The 22,022-nt window shown below is 38.0% G+C and overlaps 1 protein-coding gene across 1 annotated transcript; it reads left to right on the top strand.

Moving 5' to 3' along the window:
• The first annotated feature begins 12,844 nt into the window (after positions 1-12,844).
• LOC125810320 (zingipain-2-like) lies at positions 12,845-16,220 on the top strand. The gene is made up of 4 exons (XM_049489827.1): positions 12,845-13,286; positions 13,862-14,097; positions 15,097-15,234; positions 15,957-16,220. The coding sequence occupies exons 1-4, from the start codon at positions 12,848-12,850 to the stop codon at positions 16,218-16,220; spliced, it is 1,077 nt and encodes a 358-aa protein (XP_049345784.1). The 5' UTR covers positions 12,845-12,847.
• The last annotated feature ends 5,802 nt before the right edge of the window (positions 16,221-22,022 follow it).

Below are 22,022 nucleotides of genomic sequence, written 5' to 3' on the forward strand. Positions count from 1 at the left end.
CCTACACACTATAGTGGGCAACAACCCGTTATTCAGCAGATAGGTTTTTGTCTTGATATGGATTTTAAGATGAGGGGAGTGGCTGAATAGGTTCCCGCTTTTTACAACTGTATTCAAGAGTTTGATTGGTGTCCGTTGGGGGTGTTGGAGTTCTATGTTTTTCTTTCTATGGTTCTATGGGATTCCCCCAACCCCACCATCTGCAATCGGGAGTGGAAGTCCCGGTGGATGCACAGTTTGTGAATCTAGCATTCGAGTGCTGAAGGTTGCTCATGATCCCTACATGGCCAATCTGAGGGAGATGGATAAGATCTGGTTGCAAAATATACTGGTGGAAGATAAATATTGGGAAGAGGTCAGATGGTTCACTAAAAAGGGCTTTACTAGCCACTCTTATTCGCCCGACTCCCAGAGGTGATTGACACTTGTTGGCCGCGGATTCATCCATCGGGTAACTTCACTTGTGAGGAAAGAAACCTCTTGAACTGCTAAGAAGAGAAAGATGGATTAAGTGAGAAGCAATTGAGTTGCACTAGGTCTAGAGGAGGATGAGAACGTTAATGAGGATCCTCCAGCCTCTGAGTCCAAGCCCCTATTATCTAACAGTTGCCTGGAGGTTGACATGGCTGCAGTCAGGAAGTTCAAGACTAATTCTATCGGACCTTCATTCCCACCTTCTCCTTCCCAGGACATAGTTGCGCTTCCTAGGGAAATTTATTTTGAGAGGAGGAGAGGGCGCTTTTGGGATTGTCTGTTGGCTCGCATCTGGAAGACCATGAAGCTCATGTTCATCTGAATTACCCAAGAGTAGGAGCTTCCCCTGTTGGAGCCAGAGGACTTCAAGGAGTTCCCCTTTATGCGCAAGCCCGAGGCATGAAACCCCGCCCCATGATGGTGATGTTGGGCACACAATAGGATTCCCCCTTTTGGATACATTGGTACTATTTTTTGTTTACTATTTTTCGTTAGCCTTGTTTAGGCACAAGACTTCTTTTATGCTTTCTTGTGTTTGGCAGCACATGGATGCTCTTTTTTGGGATGCAATAATCCCCGTTTAAATGCTCAATGCTAGGATGTTTGGGATGAATTTCTGTTGTTTTTTTATTTATTTAATTTTTGGATGGATATGAACTGAACAAGTGATGGAATATGGATTGGGTGGAAGTAGAACACTGGAAAAACAGAGCTTAGTGTCATGTCCCGCCACTATCCGAGCCAAATTTTGGCAGTCAAGAAGGCATAGAGGTTTCTAGAGTCAAGTAGAGAACTCTAGAATACCTTAGAAGGCCTTGGAGACTTCTAGGCTATGTAGAATTCTCTAGAAAAGGGGCCAATGTGTAAATACCTTAGGGACTTCTCATGTAAATATTAATTGCACTTTAGTCCTTAGGAAGTACTATAAATAGAGGTGCCTCTCACTTGCAAGGCATCACTCAAGTGTAAAGCATTCTCCAAAGCAATACAAAAAGCCTTCTTCCAAAAACTCTCTCTTTGTTCTTTCTAAGTCTTTCCTTAAGCATTCTCTTAGCGATCCAAGTCTTAAAGGCTTCCTTAAATTTACAAGATCTTGAAAGAGTAGTGAGTAAATTGTCAAGGGCCGCACGGAACTTTAGCCAACACTCTAAGTCCGTGACAACGTGGTATCAAAGCCAAGGTTTGCACTAAGGGAATGGCAACCGAAGGGGACGTAAATGCCGCTAGCACCACCAACATCCGTCCGGATAGAGGAAAGAAGTCCCGAAAGGGAAAGAAGCACCAAAAGAGTCCTGAGGAAATGTTGTTGGATCCTACACCAAGCGAGGCGCTAACATCTCATCCACCCTCGACCACCGAGGCCAGTGACGATGAACACGGCGAAAGGGCCATCGACGTCACCGCAGGAGAAGAGTGGGTCTCAAGGGTTGAAGTGGCCAGGCAGGCCGTGGAGATATTAGGCCGGCGCATGAATGTAGCCGATGGCAAATTCAAGACTCTTGAAGACTTCACCCTTGAGGAGACCGAAAACATCCGTAAGGAGTTGGAGGGACGTCAGCGGGCCGAGTTCGAGATGAAGAAGGCCATCACTTCCTTGGAGTGCCGACTCATGGAGGCATTGAACACCATTGAAACCATGAAGGCCAAAATGAGGACACTCAAGGAAGGCATGGAAGCTGGAGGATCTGCATCACCCGACCGTGATAGGGAGGCCAGGGTCGAGGCTCCCAAGCCACCTATCTTTAAAGGCATCCGCGATGCTCAAGAGGTGGAGAATTTCTTATGGCACTTGGAGAATTACTTCAAGTGTAGCCGGGTGAAGAGTAACGAAACCAAGATCAACACTGCCGTGCTGTATCTTTCAGAGATGGCCATGCTGTGGTGGAGGCGCAAGGAAGTCGAGATAGGGAAGGGGACGTGCACCATCAACACGTGGGAGCAATTCCGCGAAGAATTCAAGAAAACCTTCTTCCCTAATAACGTCATATATGAGGTTAAGCGCAAGTTCAAGGAGCTGAAGCAAACAGGAAGTATTCAGGCATACGTAAAAGAGTTCACAACTCTAACGCTTCAGATTCCCAACCTCACGGATGAAGACATGCTGTTCCACTTCATGGACGGGTTGCAGAACTGGGCCAAGACAGAGTTGGAGCGGCGACAAGTCAAGACCATAGACGAAGCCATCACCCAGGCCGAGTCTTTGACAGACTTTAAGCACGATCGGCATGACAAGACAAAGGGCAGGGATGCAAGGAGCAGTCATGCCAAAGGTGGGGGAGACCGTGGCCGAGGCAAGGAGCAGCAGGCACACCCCAAGCAACACGACCTCCACAAGCCGGACAGCAGACGGTTCGTGCGCCAGAACTACACGGAGAAAAAGGCGCAGACCACCAAGGGAGATGGTTGCTACATATGCGAAGGACCACACGGCTATGCCAGGTGCCCGGAGATGAAGAACTTTGGTGCCATCCTACGTGAACGGAAGGAGAAGGAAGCACAGGAGCAAGGGCAAGACGCGGGCACGACGCAGTTGGGCATGGTTGGACTATGTAGAGCGATAGCCAAGCAGACCGAGAAGCCAGGAGACTTCAGCACGCAGTATGTAGACATCTCCATTAATGGACGTACAGCTCGTACTATGGTGGACACCGGGGCAGAAGCCAACATCATGACCAAGACGGCGGCAGAGAGGTTAGGGCTGAACTATGTTCCAAGCAACACCCGCCTCAAGACGGTCAATGCACCACCGACCCCCGTGTGCGGAATTGCCCAAGGAGTGAGCATCACGTTGGGAAGTTGGCAAGGTAAGACAAACTTTACCGTCGCTCCTTTGGATATCTTTGACATTATTCTTGGGCAAGAGTTCTTCCAGCGTTGCCACACGATGATCGACCCCCACCTCCAAAGACTCATGGTCATGGAGCGGGAAGGGTCGTGCATGGTACCTCTAGTCAAGGTGCCAAAGAAGGAAGGACACGCCCTTCTATCAGCCATGCAGATTGTAAAGGGCCTAAAGAAAGGAGACCCGACGTTCTTGGCCACCATTGCAAGTTCGAAGGAAGACGATGGTGATAGGAGATCCTTGCCACCGATCGTAGAGAAAGTCCTTGAAGAAAACAAGGACGTGATGCCGGCCGAGCTGCCAAAGACCCTACCTCCAAGGCGCGAGGTAGACCACAAGATAGAGCTGGAGGTTGGAGCTAAGCCACCTGCACATGCCCCCTACCGCATGGCTCCACCCGAGTTAGAGGAGCTAAGGAAACAGTTGAAAGAGCTCCTCGAAGCCGGTCACATTCGTCCATCTAAAGCACCTTATGGCGCGCCGGTATTATTCCAGAAGAAGAAGGACGGATCTTTGCGCTTATGCATCGACTATCGGGCGCTTAATAAGGTAATGATTAAGAACAAATATCCTATCCCGCTTATCGCAGATTTATTTGACAGACTTGGACAAGCCAAGTACTTCACAAAGATGGACCTCTGAAAAGGATACTACCAAGTACGCATCGCAGAAGGAGATGAGCCAAAGACAGCGTGCGTAACCAGATATGAAGCATACGAGTGGTTGGTGATGCCTTTTGGCCTAACCAACGCACCCGCCACGTTCTGTACGCTGATGAACAAGATCTTTCACCCCTACCTAGATCAGTTCATGGTGGTGTACCTGGACGACATAGTCATCTACATCAATACCCTGGAGGAGCACGTAGAGCATTTAAGGAAAGTCTTCCAAGTCTTAAGAGAAAACCAACTTTATGTTAAGCGGGAGAAATGCGAGTTCGCCCAACATGAAGTGCATTTCTTGGGGCATATCATCAGCCAGGGCGAACTAAGGATGGACGACGCCAAAGTACGGGCAATCCAAGAATGGGAGGCGCCCACCAACGTGACCGAGCTACGATCGTTTCTCGGACTTGCGAATTATTATCGCAGGTTCATAAGGGGCTACTCCGCAAAGGCCGCCCCGCTGACTGAGTTATTAAAGAAGAATAAGTTGTGGGTATGGAGCGCGGAGTGCAAGCAAGCGTTCGAAGGTCTCAAGGCCGCGATAACAGAAGAGTCGGTCTTGACGCTGCCCAACTTCTCAAAGACTTTCGAAGTACACACGGATGCCTCAGACTTCGCCATTGGGGGAGTCTTAATGCAAGAAAAACACCCCATAGCTTTCGAGAGCCGCAAGCTGAACGAGACTGAGCGGCGCTACACGGTGCAGGAAAAAGAAATGACGGCCATAGTGCATTGCCTGCGCACATGGAGACACTACTTGTTAGGCTCCAAGTTCGTAGTCAAGACAGACAACGTAGCCACTAGCTACTTTCAATCACAGAAAAAGATCACCCCAAAACAAGCTAGATGGCAGGACTTTCTAGCCGAATTCGACTACGTCTTGGAGTATAAACCAGGAAGAGGCAATGTTGTGGCCGATGCGCTAAGCAGGAAGGCCAAATTTGCCGCCATCACGACGGCCCATTGTGATATTCAAGATGCAATCCGAGATGGCATGCAATATGATCCCGAGGCCAAGAAGTTGATGGAGTTAGCTGCCCAAGGCAAGACTAGGCGCTTTTGGGTAGAGGACGGCCTCCTGCTCACGTCCGGTCGAAGGGTCTACGTGTCGAAGTTCGGGGCTATCAGGCGGCGAATAATCAAAGAAAGCCACGACACACCGTGGGCTGGGCATCCAAGGTAGCGAAGAACGAGGGCGCTGATCGAGGCTATCTATTTTTGGCCACGCATGCGGGACGACATCGAGTGCTATGTGCAGACTTGTCTTGTGTGCCAGCAAGACAAGGTAGAACAAAGACATCTGGGAGGACTACTAGAGTCACTACCCGTAGCGGAACGCCCATGGGAAAGCGTGACTATGGACTTCATCACTTCCCTACCTAAGTCCGACGGATATGGAACTATCATGGTCGTGGTGGACAGATTCTCAAAGTATGCCACTTTCATACCCGCCACAGCCGGATGCACCGCAAAGGAGGCTGCTCGATTGTTCTTCAAGAACATAGTGAAATATTGGGGGTTGCCAAGACACATCATTAGCGACAGAGACCCCCGCTTTACTGGGAACTTTTGGAAGGAGCTGTTCGAGATACTTGGCACTAAACTTCACTTCTCCACAAGTTTCCACCCGCAAACAGACGGCCAGACAGAACGTGTTAACGCCCTGTTGGAGTGCTACTTAAGGCACTATGTCAGTGCGCATCAGAAGGATTGGGCCAGACTCCTAGACATGGCGCAGTTTTCATATAATTTGCAAAGGAGTGAGTCCACCGGGCGCACGCCGTTCGAGTTGGCGACGGGCCAACAGCCCCAAACTCTACATTCTTTACCAACCGCTTTTGAAGGGAAGAGTTTGGGAGCTTACCATCTTGCCAAAGGATGGGAAGAGCAGCTTGACACTGCCAAGTCCTATTTGGACAAGGCAGCAAGCAAAATGAAAAAGTTTGCCGACCGCAAGAGGCGTCCCACAGACTATAAGGAAGGCGACATGGTCTTGGTAAAATTCAATCCAAGACAGTTCAAGGCACTAAGGGGCGTTCATCAAAACCTAGTGCGAAGATATGAGGGTCCGTTCAAGATCGTTGCCAAGGTGGGCAAGATCTCATATAAGGTGGAGTTGCCTCCACACTTCAAAATCCATCCGGTGTTTCATGCAAGCGTCCTCAAGCCTTACCATGAGGACAAGGAAGACACCAGCCGGAATCAACTCCGCCGGGCCCCCATCACTGTCATCACCTCGCATGACCGGGAAATCGAAGCTATCATAGATTATCAAGCCAAACGGAAGCGGGGCCAACAAGCCAGCGCCATGTTCCTTGTGCATTGGAAGGGACAATCACCGGAGGAGGCCACATGGGAGAAATATGAAGACTTGTGGCAATTTAAAGACCAAGTCCGGGATTTTCTGCAGCAATGCGTCGCGGTCATCGCATCATCGGGTGGGGGAGCGTGTCATGTCCCGCCACTATCCGAGCCAAATTTTGGCAGTCAAGAAGGCATAGAGGTTTCTAGAGTCAAGTAGAGAACTCTAGAATACCTTAGAAGGCCTTGGAGACTTCTAGGCTATGTAGAATTCTCTAGAAAAGGGGCCAATGTGTAAATACCTTAGGGACTTCTCATGTAAATACTAATTGCACTTTAGTCCTTAGGAAGTAGTATAAATAGAGGTGCCTCTCACTTGCAAGGCATCACTGAAGTGTAAAACATTCTCCAAAGCAATACAAAAAGCCTTCTTCCAAAAACTCTCTCTTTGTTCTTTCTAAGTCTTTCCTTAAGCATTCTCTTAGCGATCCAAGTCTTAAAGGCTTCCTTGAATTTACAAGATCTTGAAAGAGTAGTGAGTAAATTAAGGGCCGCACGAAACTTTAGCCAACACTCTAAGTCCGTGACATTAGTCTCTCATTCGCCCCGATATGGCGGTTGACAGTCACTATTCAGGCAGCACCTAAACGTCACATGTTAACAATGCAAAAAAAATATTTTTTTAATTTTAAAAATTTAATATTTTAAATAATTTAAATTTTTATTTTGTTAGTTATTTTCAATTCAAATTTTAAAATGTTAAAAATTCTAAAAAACTTTAAACGTATTCTTTTCTAAAATTTAAAAATAATTGTTTTCTAATTCTTTTATTTTATCAATAATTAACTGACTATACATGTGGATTCTTATTTTTATCCTAATCAGAATACTTATCTTTATTATTGGCATCTATTTATTATTTTAAAATTTTGTATGTATTTCAAAACAAATAATCAGTTAATTTCAAACAGAACAATTTTTGATAGTCAAATAAATTTTTGCAGTTTCAAAAATCTGGATCATTATGTAAAATTTTCAAACAGTTAATTTCAATTTAAAAATCAATATAGAAGGCAGTTTAAGTTTGTTTTTTTGTTTGCTTTGATAGTCAATTAAAAAAATATAACCATACCAGTTTGTTTTACAAAATAACTCCCCACGTTTTGTTTTTAAAAAAAATATAATAATTGTTTAATACCGGCTTTCATGTGAAGGTACATTTTTATTTTTATTTTTTTGGTGATTATGATATACATGGTAATTATGGTATATTTTTTTGTTAAAAAATACAACTTTGATAATAATCTATCATTTCTTGAAGTTTTTGTCAAATTACTTAGTTATGTCAAACTGTTAAATAGAGAAATGATAAAAAAAAAAAAAAAAAGTATCACAGTATAAGTTGTTGAAATCATTTCCTCCATTCAAATAACTTTTACGTACAGCTATTTGCACTTAGCTTATTATTATTTTTCCACAAATAATTACTCTTTTTATCTTAATTTATGTGAAATAGTTTGAATTTCAATAGTCAAATAATTTAATTTTGACCACAACTTTTGACATAACTTTTAATAATCAAATAAATTTATATATTCGAAAGCTACGTAACTAGTTGGTCAAACATAGCTATCGGTTCAAAAATTTTGGAAATTAAAGTTAATTTAAGTGTTAATAGTTACTTGCCATGAAATGATTAACAATTTTTATTATTATTATGTAAAGATTTCCTAAATGTTATCTACAAATATTTTATTATATTCTGTCCCAAATTATACAATGTAAGTTTAAAAGGGTACACATTTTAAAGCGTATGTGTATACTTTAAAATTTGGGATGTAAAATAAGTCATATGTGTTTGTGTAACTATAAAATATAAATCATTTATTGAGAGTGAAATTGATATTTTAATATTTAATTTTTACTAAATATATAAATATTTTATTTTTGGGATACTTACTAAAAGAAAAGGCGTGTAATATAATTATAACAATAGAAATACAAAATTATTGACCAAAATTAAACTAAAATAAGGAAAGTAAAGTTACAAGTATAAATATTACTTTCCCTAAGTATATTCCTTAATAGTAAATTACAAACTCTTTAAATACATTTTTTAATTTAAAAAATAAATTAAAATATGAATCCAAAGTAGTTATAACTTCTCAACTTTATATTTTGTTAATTCAAAAGTAAATATCTTATCAAGTTTTATCTTTATCCTAAATATTCTAAATATGTGAGGGTTAGAATTTGAAGTAAAATAATTTTTATTAACTACCCCACGTTCCAATCCCCCCCCCCCCCCAACCCTCACATACAATGTGTTGTAATCTAACTATCCATATATTATACTTGGTGCCAATTATTTGCATGGCAAAAAGATATTCATATATTATACTTGGTGATCGAGTATATATGTGTCTATATATAACACTTTTCTTATAACATAATATAAGGCAAGATTTAGTGAAAAGAAAAATATTCAATAATAGAGAAAAACTATTACTATCAGGGGCGGGAGCCGAGGGGGTTCACCTGAACCCTGTCACTAGGAAAATTATATTGTATGTATAAGATAAAATTTACAATTTACGTATATATATGATATGTTGAACCCCCTCAACATAAGATTAGTACACAGTGCAGCGGTTAATAGGGATAAGGTCTTCCGATTTATGCCGAGATCAAATCTCAGTGGAGGTGTTCTCATTCTGATTTTCTCTCTTTTGTTAAGACTTTTTCAAATAGGTTTATATTGTAAATTTATGGGTTTCTTTAAAGTATTATATTAATACATAGTAATATTTCAATAAAAAAAATTATTTCCAAGTAAATATTATTATATACTTAATAAACTTTTTAACAAAGATATTTACTTTAGATAAAAAAAAATATTGAATTTAAGTTCATTGATTTATGATTTAACCTGTTTCTATCTAAATCGACTAGCATGCTTACTTTTTTTCGAACCTCCTGAATCAAAATCTTGGTTCCTCCACTGACTATTACTACTACTTTGTGTCTCTCTCTTTCTCCTTTTTTCTTCTTGTCATTTTATTTTACTACACATGTTTTATTTTATAACACGTTATCAGCACGAGTCTCTTCATCTACGAGAATATTGAACTGTGCATTAGCCCAAACATAAATAACATAGAGTATATTCTATTTTGCTATATAAGTCTTGTTATACTTGATAGTCTAAATTTGATGTGTCTAATGTAATTATTGTTAATGTTATCATGAATCTTTGAAGCTAAATATTGGAAGGATAATTAGTATATACTTAATTGATAACCTTGTTGGAAGAATTGAACACACTGAATTCGCAAGAAGACTAAAAATGAATAACATGAATTTTTAATTTGATTGATACTTTGTTGTGGTTATCACCTAGTAATGCATAATTGTTTTTAAATGCGATATAAATAATTTAAGGAATGCATATCAAAATTTAAAAAAAACAAAAGAAGAAAAGGTATTAAAATTTCTAGTGTTGACCTACATTAACTTTGATCAACATCATTGATTATTTTTACACTTGTTTATCTTTCACTAGCTAATCATTTACTTCTTGATTTATTATCATATAACTTATTTAATTTGCTTTGAAAAGGTAAGAAAACTAATATTTGAGAAGTATTTTATTTTCTTTTGAAATCATCAAAAGGATTTTTTTGTCACGAAGGATTCTTTGAAGAGGCAATAGTATGTTATTTAGGTTGGCAATTAATAAATTTGTCAATGGTAAGCTAATGGCATAATTTTTGCTTTATGGTAAGCTTCCTTCATAATACTAATTCAATTAATTCTGATTTGTATGTATCTACAAAAAAAAATGCTAATTTTTTAAATCTATAAAATATGCTAGATGTCATTGAGACAATTTGACATGTAGACTTTATTAGGTCCATTAGTGTTTATTTAATTTTTGAATTTTAAGGTATCATTTTATTGTGATGATTGGTGTTTACCTCCCGTTGTTTTATCTTCGAATTACAATTGAAGAAAGAAATTTTCTTAACTGCCAATAAATGAAGTTAATTTTGAGAATTAATTTGTTGATTTTTCAATAAGTGAATTATTCATAAAACTTTTAAAGTTGAAATAGTGTTCAGAGCCACCTATGAGGATCGACTGTGCTTCGTTTAGCAAAGGTAATAATTTGTATATGATCTTTTGAAGTGATATGATTAAATTTATTTGTGCTTAATAACAAAGCGACAATATTTTAAAGGTTCCGGGATGAATTTTATTTTGTACTATATATAATGTCATTAATTGATGTAAAATAGTGTATTCAAATTTCACCACACCAAAAAGATAAGATATCGATTATCTTTCCTGTTTCCTGAAATATACCCTTCAACACCGATTATCTCAAGTGAAATCAAGTCCCTATAACCAAACGTTGAAGTTGACAAGCCAAAAGAATATTACTAAATTAATTATTTAATTTGAATCTATATGTTTTGACATGATATTAAAATAAGCATATGAGCATGTAATATTTTACTGTTAATTAAGACAACTTAGATAAATTATAAGTTATTGATTGATTTTATAAAAATAAAAAAGATATTTTATTATAGAGCGTGATTTTTATTTTAGTGGTGATAACTTTTTTATTTCTGAAAAATAATGAATACCTAAAATGTATTTAAGACCGTAATATTACGTCATTCATACAATAATCACATATACATTTTTTTTTTCAATCACAATCAATTCAACTTTTGAATGATTTAAGAGAAGACCAATAATCCAAATCCACTAGACTATCATTAATGGATAGGATATGATAGATAGGATCAATGGATCAGAGACTTCAAATCTTATCGCGGTAAAAGTAATATACTAATAGAAAGTATTAATTTCAAAGAATTTTATGTGATGCAAACTAAATTACTAGTTAAGTGAATATTAGTGTTGCAATAGTAATTCAAATTGATACGAAAAGAATTGTTAATTCACATTATTAATTATCACGATGAATAATAGCACGAAGCTATCGTGTGTTGAATTATGACTTTATAGTGGCGAGAACGCCTCCAAATCAAAATTCGAACTAGAAGTGACGATTGTGACCGCCTTCCACTTGCCAATCCACAGTACGGACCTTTTGACCCAAGGGCATGTATTGTTGGTAAGTCATCATGACGTACAAAAGGGTCCCACTGACCACCTTGATGTACAATTTTCACATCAAGCAGCAAATATAATTTTAGCAAATGACTTAAATATGTAATGGAATATTGTATGTGACAAAGTGATCTTGCTATCACGATCCACTAAAATCAGTCATTTTTCGCTTCGATTTATTAAAGGAAAAGAAGGCAAGTGCATAACGAAAATCAAATTGTTATTGATAAAAGAGAAAAGACAAAAAATCACCAATGAAGTTGTTCCGAATGTTCAAAAAGACACCTTAATTTTGCGGGCGTCCTATCCACAAAAGTATTGAATATCTTTATAAAAAAGGACTATTTTAAGCCATGCATTTTCTCATCTGGTAAGACGCGCGTGAGCATATCACCTGGTATTGAATATCTTTCTTTTCTTTCTTTTGTTTTCCATTTCTCGGATTTTCATGTCTTTTTTATTTCTTGGTCAAGGGATAATGGAGTGGAGATAATCTCCTTCATTTTTGTCAATTCTTGGTCAAAATTCTTGGAGGAATAGCTGAGTAAACAAGGAATTGAAGGTTAACACGCTAGGGTTTCTTACATTATTTGAAAAAGATCACATTTTAATAAGTAATTAAACCTTGAACAATTTTAAATTAAGTTTATCCACTGGAAATTAGAAACGAATAGTTTTTGGGGAAGATGATGAATTCATCAAAGAGAGTTCCAACAGCTCTTTTGAGCTTGTTTTGAGGAAGATGATGAATTTAAATAAAGTAAATAATCAATAAAGAAAAAGCTGAAATGTGACATCTTTTAATTGTTTTTTAGCACAAAAAACAAACTTTCACGTGCGTGTTGTGTCTGTTCACAAATCATGTGAGAAAATGGATCAAACTGATCCTTTTACAAAGATATTCACTACTTTTGTGAAGTAATAGGATGACCGCAAAATAAGATGTCTTTATAAAAATCCGAAACAATTTCTATGTCTTTTCTCTTGATAAAACAATTATACTAGATCAAGCCTCATAAAAAAAAGACTGACGGCCCTGAATCCTATAAATCTAAGCTACTTCCCTAGAACAATAAGTATTAATTATTTAGACATGGTTACAGAAAATTATATTCCTAAACCTTCCACTTGATGTATATATGGACATATGGAGATAGGCTAGTGCACATGAATAAAAGATTCTTTAACAAAAAATTTCTCAAACCCCAAAGTGTTACAACTAGTGCCTAGTGGTCAAGAAATTAGAAATAGTGTTTGGTAGTATTTTCAATAATTGGCCCAAGATAATGTAAGAAAATATCAACTATATCCATTTTTTCATCTTTATAAGCCAAAAAATGTTTCTACTTCCCTTACTTGTCAACCCCACTTTACTAGTCTCCTAGCCCTTTTTGTTAATTTTTCCCTTACACTTTCAACTATGTCTATAGTTGTAATAACCACTTCTCTCCTCATCTTCTTTGCGTACTTAACCAATGCAAATGACATGTTCTATAACAATAACAACAGCAATAATCATATCGATGAGGAGGTAAAAGGTATATATGAAATATGGTTGGTAGAGCACGGTAAAATATATAATGGGCTAGGAGAAAAGGGGAAAAATTTGAGGTTCATCGAGGAACATAACAACTCGAAAAATCAGACGTATGTGCTAGGATTGAACCGATTTGCTGATCTCACGAACGAGGAATACAGGACCATGTTTTTGGGCACGAGGAGTGATGCTAGGCGCCGCCTTGTTAAGTCTAAGAACGCTAGCCATCGTTATGTTTTTCGGGCTAGCGATCATGTACCGGAATCGGTTGATTGGAGGAAGAAAGGTGCAGTTGCTCCTATTAAGGACCAAGGGAGTTGTGGTAACTATACTTTTTTATTTTTCGAGTCTATTCTTATACTTGCTATAAGTGTAGGATGTAACCTTTTTTATAAAATATCTTTAAGTAACTAAAATATATTCTTTCTAATAGCTTAAACTTTTAGATTATCTTATCTGACATGATATTAGGAGACATGCATTCGAGTCACGCTGTCATCCATTATAAAAAATGGATCTCCACATGCATACTTTGCTTATCAAAAAGAATCATGCTCGCACCACTACTATAAACAAAAGTTTTTTCCACCGGGAATTAGTGAGAAATTTGTGCTATAGAACATGATTTTTTCACTCATTTAACATCGAACCAGCTCACTGGACAAATACATGATGGGAAATAGATATTTTTGATCGATTCAATCAAAAATATCTGTGGAATTAGTTACTGAACAATTTTCGGTGGAAAAATAGTGATTCTTTTTAATAGTGTAGCGTGTTGAAAACACAAAAAAATAATTAAATCTATATAAATAAAAAGTGTGATTTCTCTAATAACTTAGCATTGTTATCACTATGTGCCTTTGATAGAGGTGTTTTGATCAATTTGATTTACAGGGAGCTGTTGGGCCTTCTCAACAGTAGCTGCAGTAGAAGGCATAAACCAAATAGCAACAGGAGAAATGATCACCTTATCTGAGCAAGAATTAGTAGATTGTGACACAATGTATAATGATGGTTGCAATGGTGGCCTTATGGATTATGCTTTTCAATTTATCATATCCATTGGTGGTATTGACACTGAATCTCACTATCCTTACAAGGGCATCGACCACAAATGTGATCTTGTTCGGGTAGGTTTATTAATTTCGTTGAATACATCAGTAAATTTCATTTAGCTATTCAAATTATAGTCCGTTCAAATTGAGTATTTGACCATATCTTAGGTGATTAATTAATCTACACAATAGTGCCTGAGAACACATGCACGAGTTTATTTTAAAATTTGAATAGAAAGTGTCTAATATATATGCATATAATAAAACCTCACTAAATTAATATTCGATTAATTAATAATCTCTCTAAGATAATAATTTCCTCCCGTCCCGGCTTGGGCCAATGGAAAAATTCACTCATTTCGATAAGATAATAAGATAATATATTTTCAGAAGACCCCTATATAAATATATGATCCATTAATATTATAAATTAATAATTCCTTAAAAATACAAATATATCTAAGAAAATTTAGTGAAATATGATTCGATTATGTTCTATTTTTTTGTTAAAATTTAAACTAATTGAAGTTCATCTCTAACTTTTCTAATTACATCCAAAAGTTTTGGTGTTATCTTTTCTAATTGCACCATAAAATTGTGATTAGTTTTAGATGCAAATGTTTCTTTATGCGTAACTAGTTTCAAAGGTATTGTATTATCTTCAACTTTATCGTCAACATTGTTTTTCCAATGATATCCACAATTTTTTCTAAGCTCTGTACCTCTAAACATGTATCATTTTCACCCACAACTTTAACGTCCATTTTATCGCGGTACCGAGATCATTAATCATGACCTCAAGTTCATGAATGACGTTTTCACAAGTGGGTTTTTTCAATTTCTTTGAGATTTCATCCTGAACAATTTTTTCAGTGTCGAAACACTCATTAAATTAATAAATATTAATTTATCGATTAAATAATACCTCTATAAAATAATAATATTTTATGATTCCGCCTATATTAATTTAGAGAGATTTTACTATAATAAAATATTCTATCATGGGTTCGGATGTTCAATTGACCAGAGTTCAAATGTTCAATTTACTCATAAATTTAATTTGAAATGTGACAGAAGAATGCAAAGGTTGTGAGCATAGATGATTATGAAGACGTGCCAGGAAATGAAAAGGCACTTGAGAAGGCTGTAGCGCATCAACCTATTAGCGTAACCATTGAAGCTTCAGGCAGGGCTTTTCAGCTTTACTCCTCGGTACATATTCATAAGCTTTTTATAAGATTAAATTTTTCTTTAACTGTTATAGTAAATAAAGTTCATTACTTCGTTATTCTCATACCTATGAAAACAAAAAAAAATTATACAAAATGAAGCATTAAAAGAGTTTTGAGAAAATGTATATCTAGGTCAAAATATCATGAATTACAGTTGAAAAATAAAATAAAAAATAACTATTCAAGTTAAAGGAATAGATATTTTGTTCACTAGGTCCTCTACGGTAGAATATACACCTATGCAATAATATAATATCTTTTCTAGAAAATACAGTCTGACAACATTGTATACTCAATACATCTTGAATAAAATATTGATTTTGAAGCTCTATCAAAAAAGCACATTCGTTCAATAAGAAGTGTCTTAATGATCACATGAGTTATAAAGAATAATGACACTACATATTATCTTCACTTTTATGTCCACTAATCTATTGCACTCCAGTATTTTGATATTAAAATGACTCTACCACCAACAATATATTTAATTATGCTTCAACCGTTATTTTCTTTTTTGAAATTGCTTGGTGATACTTTAGTCAAGAGTTTATTCGAACCAACCTCGATACTCTATGAGGTAGTGATAAATTTTCGTATATTTTATCATCTTAAAATTTTATTCCTGAAATCATAGTGAATATATTACTCCGTATTCTGCATTTGCTGACTTAAAATCTTGAATACGTCTATCTATGTCGTCAGGGCATATTTACTGGAAAATGCGGAACGCAATTGGACCACGGTGTGGTGGTGGTTGGCTATGGCACAGAAAATGGAGTGGACTATTGGATCGTCAGGAACTCATGGGGCACTAATTGGGGGGAAGATGGCTACATCAAAATGGAGAAGAATATAGAAGCCACAAATTCTGGCAAATGTGGAATTGCAATGGAGGCGTCTTATCCAATTAAGAATGCCATAAACAAAATTACTATGGGAGAAGAGGGGATTATAAGAAGTACCTAAAGAAATAAAACTGCCACAAAGTGGATTACTTGGCATGGATTATGTCTATTTTGTGATTTTTAAGTTTATGGGCGTTGTTACTCCATGAGCATTATTTGGGCATTCCTTTTAATGGATTTGTCTTAATATATGTATGTTTATTTAAGGATCAAAGCCTTTATTTTATATGTTGACAAAGTTAAACAGAGAAATCAGTGATATCATACATATTTTTTTTTACTAGAATAAGAAGTACTATACTTACCAACCAATGCTTTTGCATGACCTTCTCTCTTTTCTTTTTTCTTTTTTCCTTTTAAAAAAAATGGAATCCATCCACTCAGGGAGGATCAAAGTCCAGCATAAATGTTTCTTCACCCTTCTCTAAAAGTTGGTCAGTTGTAGCTTGTTCATGCATAATATGCCCCTTGCCTCCAAAGAGAGTCCATTTTCATCAAGAATTTTTTTTTGCTTTTGTGCGGTTGTGGGGAGGATCAATTCCTCGCATTATGAATTCACATAATAAATAATACATACATTATAACTCTTGCACAACTAGTAGGTTAGTCAAAAATATGGAGGCCTCTTTTGATATTCATCATCCTATGGCATATTCTGATAAATCTTTTTAGGCTTATCTACTAGAGGGTCTTAGTAGGTGTTATCATGACCCTAGTTTTTGGATCGTGGCAAGTTGGTATCATAGTCCTAGGTCACCAATGCAGATAGTGCGAAGCTAATGTCTAGTAGTGTCCTGCAGATCGGTGCAGAGACGTTTGTATTCTATCTTCAGGAGGCTATAGGTCATCTTTAAGAAGATTCTAATTTCATTTGATTCTATATCATGTGTCCTTAGTCCTGTGTGTTTCTAAAATTCTCATTCATTTCATTCTTTCAAAGATGTAGCGTAGGAGAGGTGCCACAGATAGGACGATTCTCCTGGTCCGACAAATAGAGCCCAATTAGGGGTAGAGTTAGAGGTCGACCCTGAGGTTGTGCACGAGCGGCAACACCCCCCTGAAATTAGGGTAGATATGTGACCCCTGATCTGGTCATTGAGCCCTAACAGACGCCTATTCCTCCAAAACTACTGGGCCCAAGACCAGCCCAACCAGCACCTAGGCTTGCAGTTGCATCGGGATACATATGGTCAATGCTCAGCTTCTAGCGGTGTTAGGGTGTATGCAATAGACCCCAGCAAGTGCAGGAGCACAAGATGTCGTTGTGGCACCCCAGGTAAAGGTACCATCAGCACCTCTGGTGGCTCAGCTGATAGTAGTCGAAGACGCCATGTCAGTTGAGGAGAATAAAATGCTAGGCCAATTTTTGAGAATGTCTCCTCCAAGGTTTTCATGGACTACAAATGAGGATGCTCACAAGTTCTTGACCAATTTCCATGATCGATTATACACACTAGTCCTTGTTGAGTCTAGAGGGCAGACTACATGTCTTATCAGGTAGACTGACCCGCCAAGTAGTGGTGGTGTTTGTATATATGAAGTGTAGACCAGCTGGATAACCTCTCCTAACTTGGGTACATTTTTTTGAGGCCTTCTTGGCCAACTTCATACCTCGCAACATCAAGGAAAGATTTAGGGATCAGTTTTCTAGGCTGGAGTAGGGCACCATGTTAGTGTCAGAGTATGAGACATGTTTCCATGAGCTCTCCGGACATGCCACTATGATTCTTCCCATAGAGGAGGAAAGAGTTTGATGTTTTCTTCAAGGTTTGAGACTCTTGCTCTGGATTGCTTTAGAGTCCTTGACATTAGTAGGTAGGTCCTTTTTAGATGTAGTTGAGCATGCTAGGACTATGTTGGAGCTCTATCGTGAGGCCTGTGGGAGCAACGATAAGAGGGCTCACTTTCAAGGTAGCTACAATGGGTCCCAATCTTGTAATAGGGGCTTTTCAGGCAAAGGTCAGCATGCTTATCAGCCCCTGGGGTATTGCAACCGAACTGGCCTCACTCTAGACTTTGGGTCGTAAAGGCTTGGGTAGGTCGTGGATCAGATAGTCTTCCTTATAGACCTTGGGGAAATAGAGGTTGGCCACTGTTGGGTTTAGGATCTTTTTTTCCCTTCCTATGTGGATAAATAAAAGTCTTATTAGGATCAGCCCACTTTAGCCCATAAGCCCAATATTATGTGGCATATATAAGGCTTATTTATGTCTTATTTTCAGAAACACAAGAGAGAAAAATCAAGAGATATCCGTTTAAGAGATTGAGAGAAAGAGAGAAAAAATCCGTTTTTGCTTCAAGAAATTTTCTGCTCAGGCAGTCCGCTTCAAACAGAGTTTACCGCTTCGTCAACCGTTGGATCATTCTTAAATTTGACCTAGGCGTTTTCAGAATCAGGTTCTTGTAATTCAACGGTGAAGATCGGATTTGGATATCTGTAGCTTCTGATTTTGGGGCGTGAACAGTAGCTTCCTTTTGGGTGAAATCTCTCCTTTAATTCTCTAGTTTTGGTGCAATCTTGTTTTGTTGTTGCTCGTTGTTTGACACTTGTTTTGTGGCCAATTTTGGAGAACAATTTTGTAACTCTTGGTGTTTATAGTGGAGCTTTTGGTCCTTGTGGTTTTTTACTCTTCACATCGAAGGGTTTTCCACATAAATCTCTGTGTCTCGTGTGATTGGTTTATTCTTGTCTTATTATTTTAGTTTGGTTGATATACTTGATGTCCATTCTTCATATTGTTTGATTTAGTTTGTCTTCTCTTGGTTCAAATTGAAAGGGAAAGTTTAGACTTGAGTATTATTCCGTTGTTATCCTGTCGGGCATTCTTGTTAGTGCCTTGCCTTTCCCAACAGCCACTATGTTAGAGATTGCCCTAGGTGCAGGGTTGTGGTTCCTGCAAGTAAAGGCGCTGCTCAAGGTCGTAGGGGTTGTCTGATAGGTGCTCGAAGAGGTACTTAGATAGGTACAGTAGGTGAGAGATCTAAAGCCAATCTGATAGTGGACGTGGGCATTTTTTTGTGGTTCCTGGCTAGGTCAGAGGCTGAGGCTTAAAATTCAGGGAGTGTAGGTACGATCTCAATTTGTCGTCTGCCGACTTTTGCTTTTTTTTAAATCTAGGCTCTACTTATTTGTATGTATCTATTTATTTTAGTCCTCGGTTGGAGTTGCATTCTAAGTCCTTAGTTCCGTTAGGTGTATCGACTCTCATCAGTGATTCTTTAGTAGTGGATAAGGTTTGTAGAGCCTGTGTGGTGACAGTTTAGGAGTGTAAAACATGGGTTGACCTTATATTTCCTGAAATGCTTGACTTTGATGTTATTTTAGGCATGTACTTCTTATCCCCTTACCTATAGCCATGCCTAGTATTCCCCTAATTGTGTGGAATGGTTCTGGTTGCCGCACACCGACTAGGATCATTTCTTATGTTAGGGGCCAGAGGTTAGTATCCAGTGGGTGTTTGGCCAATTTTGCATTTGTTTGTGATGTTAGTAGAGAGGGCCCTAAAGTCGATTTGGTTCCCGTTGTAAGAGAGTTCACAGATGTGTTTCCTACGAACCTTCTTAGCCTTCTTTGAGTGCTACTGACTTTGAGTAGGGCACTTGTCCCATTTCTATTATATCCTACTGTATGGCACTAATTAAGCTTAAAAAGCTCAATATTCAACTTTAGGATCTTCTGGGTAAGGGATTTATTATAGTGAGTGTCTCACCGTCGGGTGGTCATGTCTTATTTATAAAGAAAAAGATGGGTCTGTGTGGATGTGTAATGATTACATGCAGCTGAATAGGATAACAATGAAGAATAAGTACCTAATGTCTCGTATTGATGACTTTTTTATAAGCTTCAGGGTGCCGCTATGTTTTCTAAGATTAATGTGAGATTCAATTATTATCAGCTGAGGATTAGGGTGGAGGACATCCCTAACACAGCCTGCAAGACTTGTTACGGTAATAAAAAGTACATGGTGATGTATTTTGTGTTGACCAATGCCTCAACGACGTTCTTGGACTTGATAACGCATGTGTTCAAGCCTTTTATAGACTCCTTTGTTATTGTGTTCATCGATGACATTATTATATACTCCCGTTATAGGGTGAAGCACAAACAACATTTGAGGATTGTGATCCAAAGTTTCAGATATCAATGACTTTATGTCAAGTCTCAAAGTGCAATTTTTGGCTTGAGTTTGTGGCATTTTTGGGGCACGTGGTGTCCGAGGAAGGGATTATGGTGGACCCAACGATGATTGAGTTAGTTGAGATTGGGCTAGGCCCACCTCTGGATAGATATTCTGAGTTTTGTTGGGTTGATAGGCTACAACAAATGGTTCATCGGGGACTTTCCTTTTATAACATAGGAGTTAACTAGGCCGACTACCTTGGATTTCCCCTTTGAGTGGTGCGATGAGTGTATGGCGAGCTTTCTAAATCTCAAGGAGTTTCTAACCACCGCTCTTATTTTGACTTTTCAAGTTGAGGATGAGGGGTTTAAAATATATTGTAATGCATCCAGAGTTGGTTTGGATTATATTTTGATGCAGTAGGGTCGTGTTATTGCATATGTGTCAAGGAGACATAAGGTGCACAAGCACAACTACCTTATTCATGATTTGGAGTTGGTAGCAGTAGTTTTTACGCATAAGATTTGGAGGTACTACTTGTACGGAGTTCATTGTGAGATCTTTATGGATCACATGAGTTTTTATTATATTTTGAGCAAGAAAGACCTTAATTTGAGGCAACTACCTTATTCATGATTTGGAGTTGGTAGCAGTAGTTTTTACGCATAAGATTTGGAGGTACCACTTGTACGGAGTTCATTGTGAGATCTTTATGGATCACATGAGTTTTTATTATATTTTGAGCAAGAAAGACCTTAATTTGAGGCAGTGTAGATGGATTGAGCTCTTAAATGACTATGACCTCTCCATTTTGTATTATCTGGACGAATGTAATGGTGGAAGTTGTGAGCTAGAAAGTGGTGAACATGGGGAGTCTGGCCTTCCTTTCTGTTTTGCAAAAGACCTTTGGCCTCGAACATCAAGTACTTAGCCAAAAGGTTGGTTCGTCTTGATATCTATGATCCTAGTAGAATTCTAGCTTTTGTCGAGGCTCACTCCACTCTATTAGAGTAGATTCATGCCTGATAGTTTAAGGATATGGGTTCTGTGGTGATTCATGATCAAGCTTTGAGCACTAATGCTGGTGGTGAGGCAACTTTAGAATCTGAGGGTGTTTTGAGATTCGAAGACCATATTTCTATTCCTAGAGTTGGTATTTTATTCAGACAGTATTTCAAGAGGCACACTACTCCAGATATTCGATACCAAACACACCTAAGTTGTATAGAGTTCTGAGGCAACATAATTGGTAGAGCGAAATAAGAGGGATATATCGGACCATGTAGTTTATTATCTTGTTTTCTGCAGGCAAAGGCCGATCATTTGAGGCATGGTATGAGTTTTAGATACTACCCATTCTTGAGTGAAAGTGGGAGCAGATCACTATGGACTTCATTTTGGGGTTGCCACAGACCTCTCGGTGTGTTGATAACATTTAGGTCATCATAAATGATTGACCAAGTCGGCCCATTTCTTGCATGTTCAATCTTTCTTCAATGTTGAGAGGTTAGCATGTATCTATGTTCGAGATGTTGTTCATCTTCATAGGGTGACGATGTCTATTATCTTTGATAGAGGATCTCAGTTTAATTTTACCTTTCAAAGAGCATTTCAATATTATGCTTCAAGCTTTTGTGTTAGATTTCAGAGGGTAGTTGGATCAGTTTTTGACTTTGTTCAAGTTTTCTTATAACAACTACCATTCGAGAATCTGGATGGGCCCATTTGAGACATTGTATGGT

This window comes from Solanum verrucosum, unplaced genomic scaffold, assembly GCF_900185275.1.
Source record: "Solanum verrucosum unplaced genomic scaffold, falcon-dt-bn FXZP01000038.1, whole genome shotgun sequence".
Lineage (NCBI taxonomy): Eukaryota > Viridiplantae > Streptophyta > Magnoliopsida > Solanales > Solanaceae > Solanum > Solanum verrucosum.

Excerpts from the sequence above, each read along its gene's own strand:
- LOC125810320 (XM_049489827.1), top strand. The coding sequence starts at position 12,848 with ATGTCTATAGTTGTAATAACCACTTCTCTCCTCATCTTCTTTGCGTAC. Across the intron at positions 14,098-15,096 it reads ACAAATGTGATCTTGTTCGG|AAGAATGCAAAGGTTGTGAG; the intron begins GTAGGTTTATTA and ends GAAATGTGACAG. Across the intron at positions 15,235-15,956 it reads CTTTTCAGCTTTACTCCTCG|GGCATATTTACTGGAAAATG; the intron begins GTACATATTCAT and ends CTATGTCGTCAG.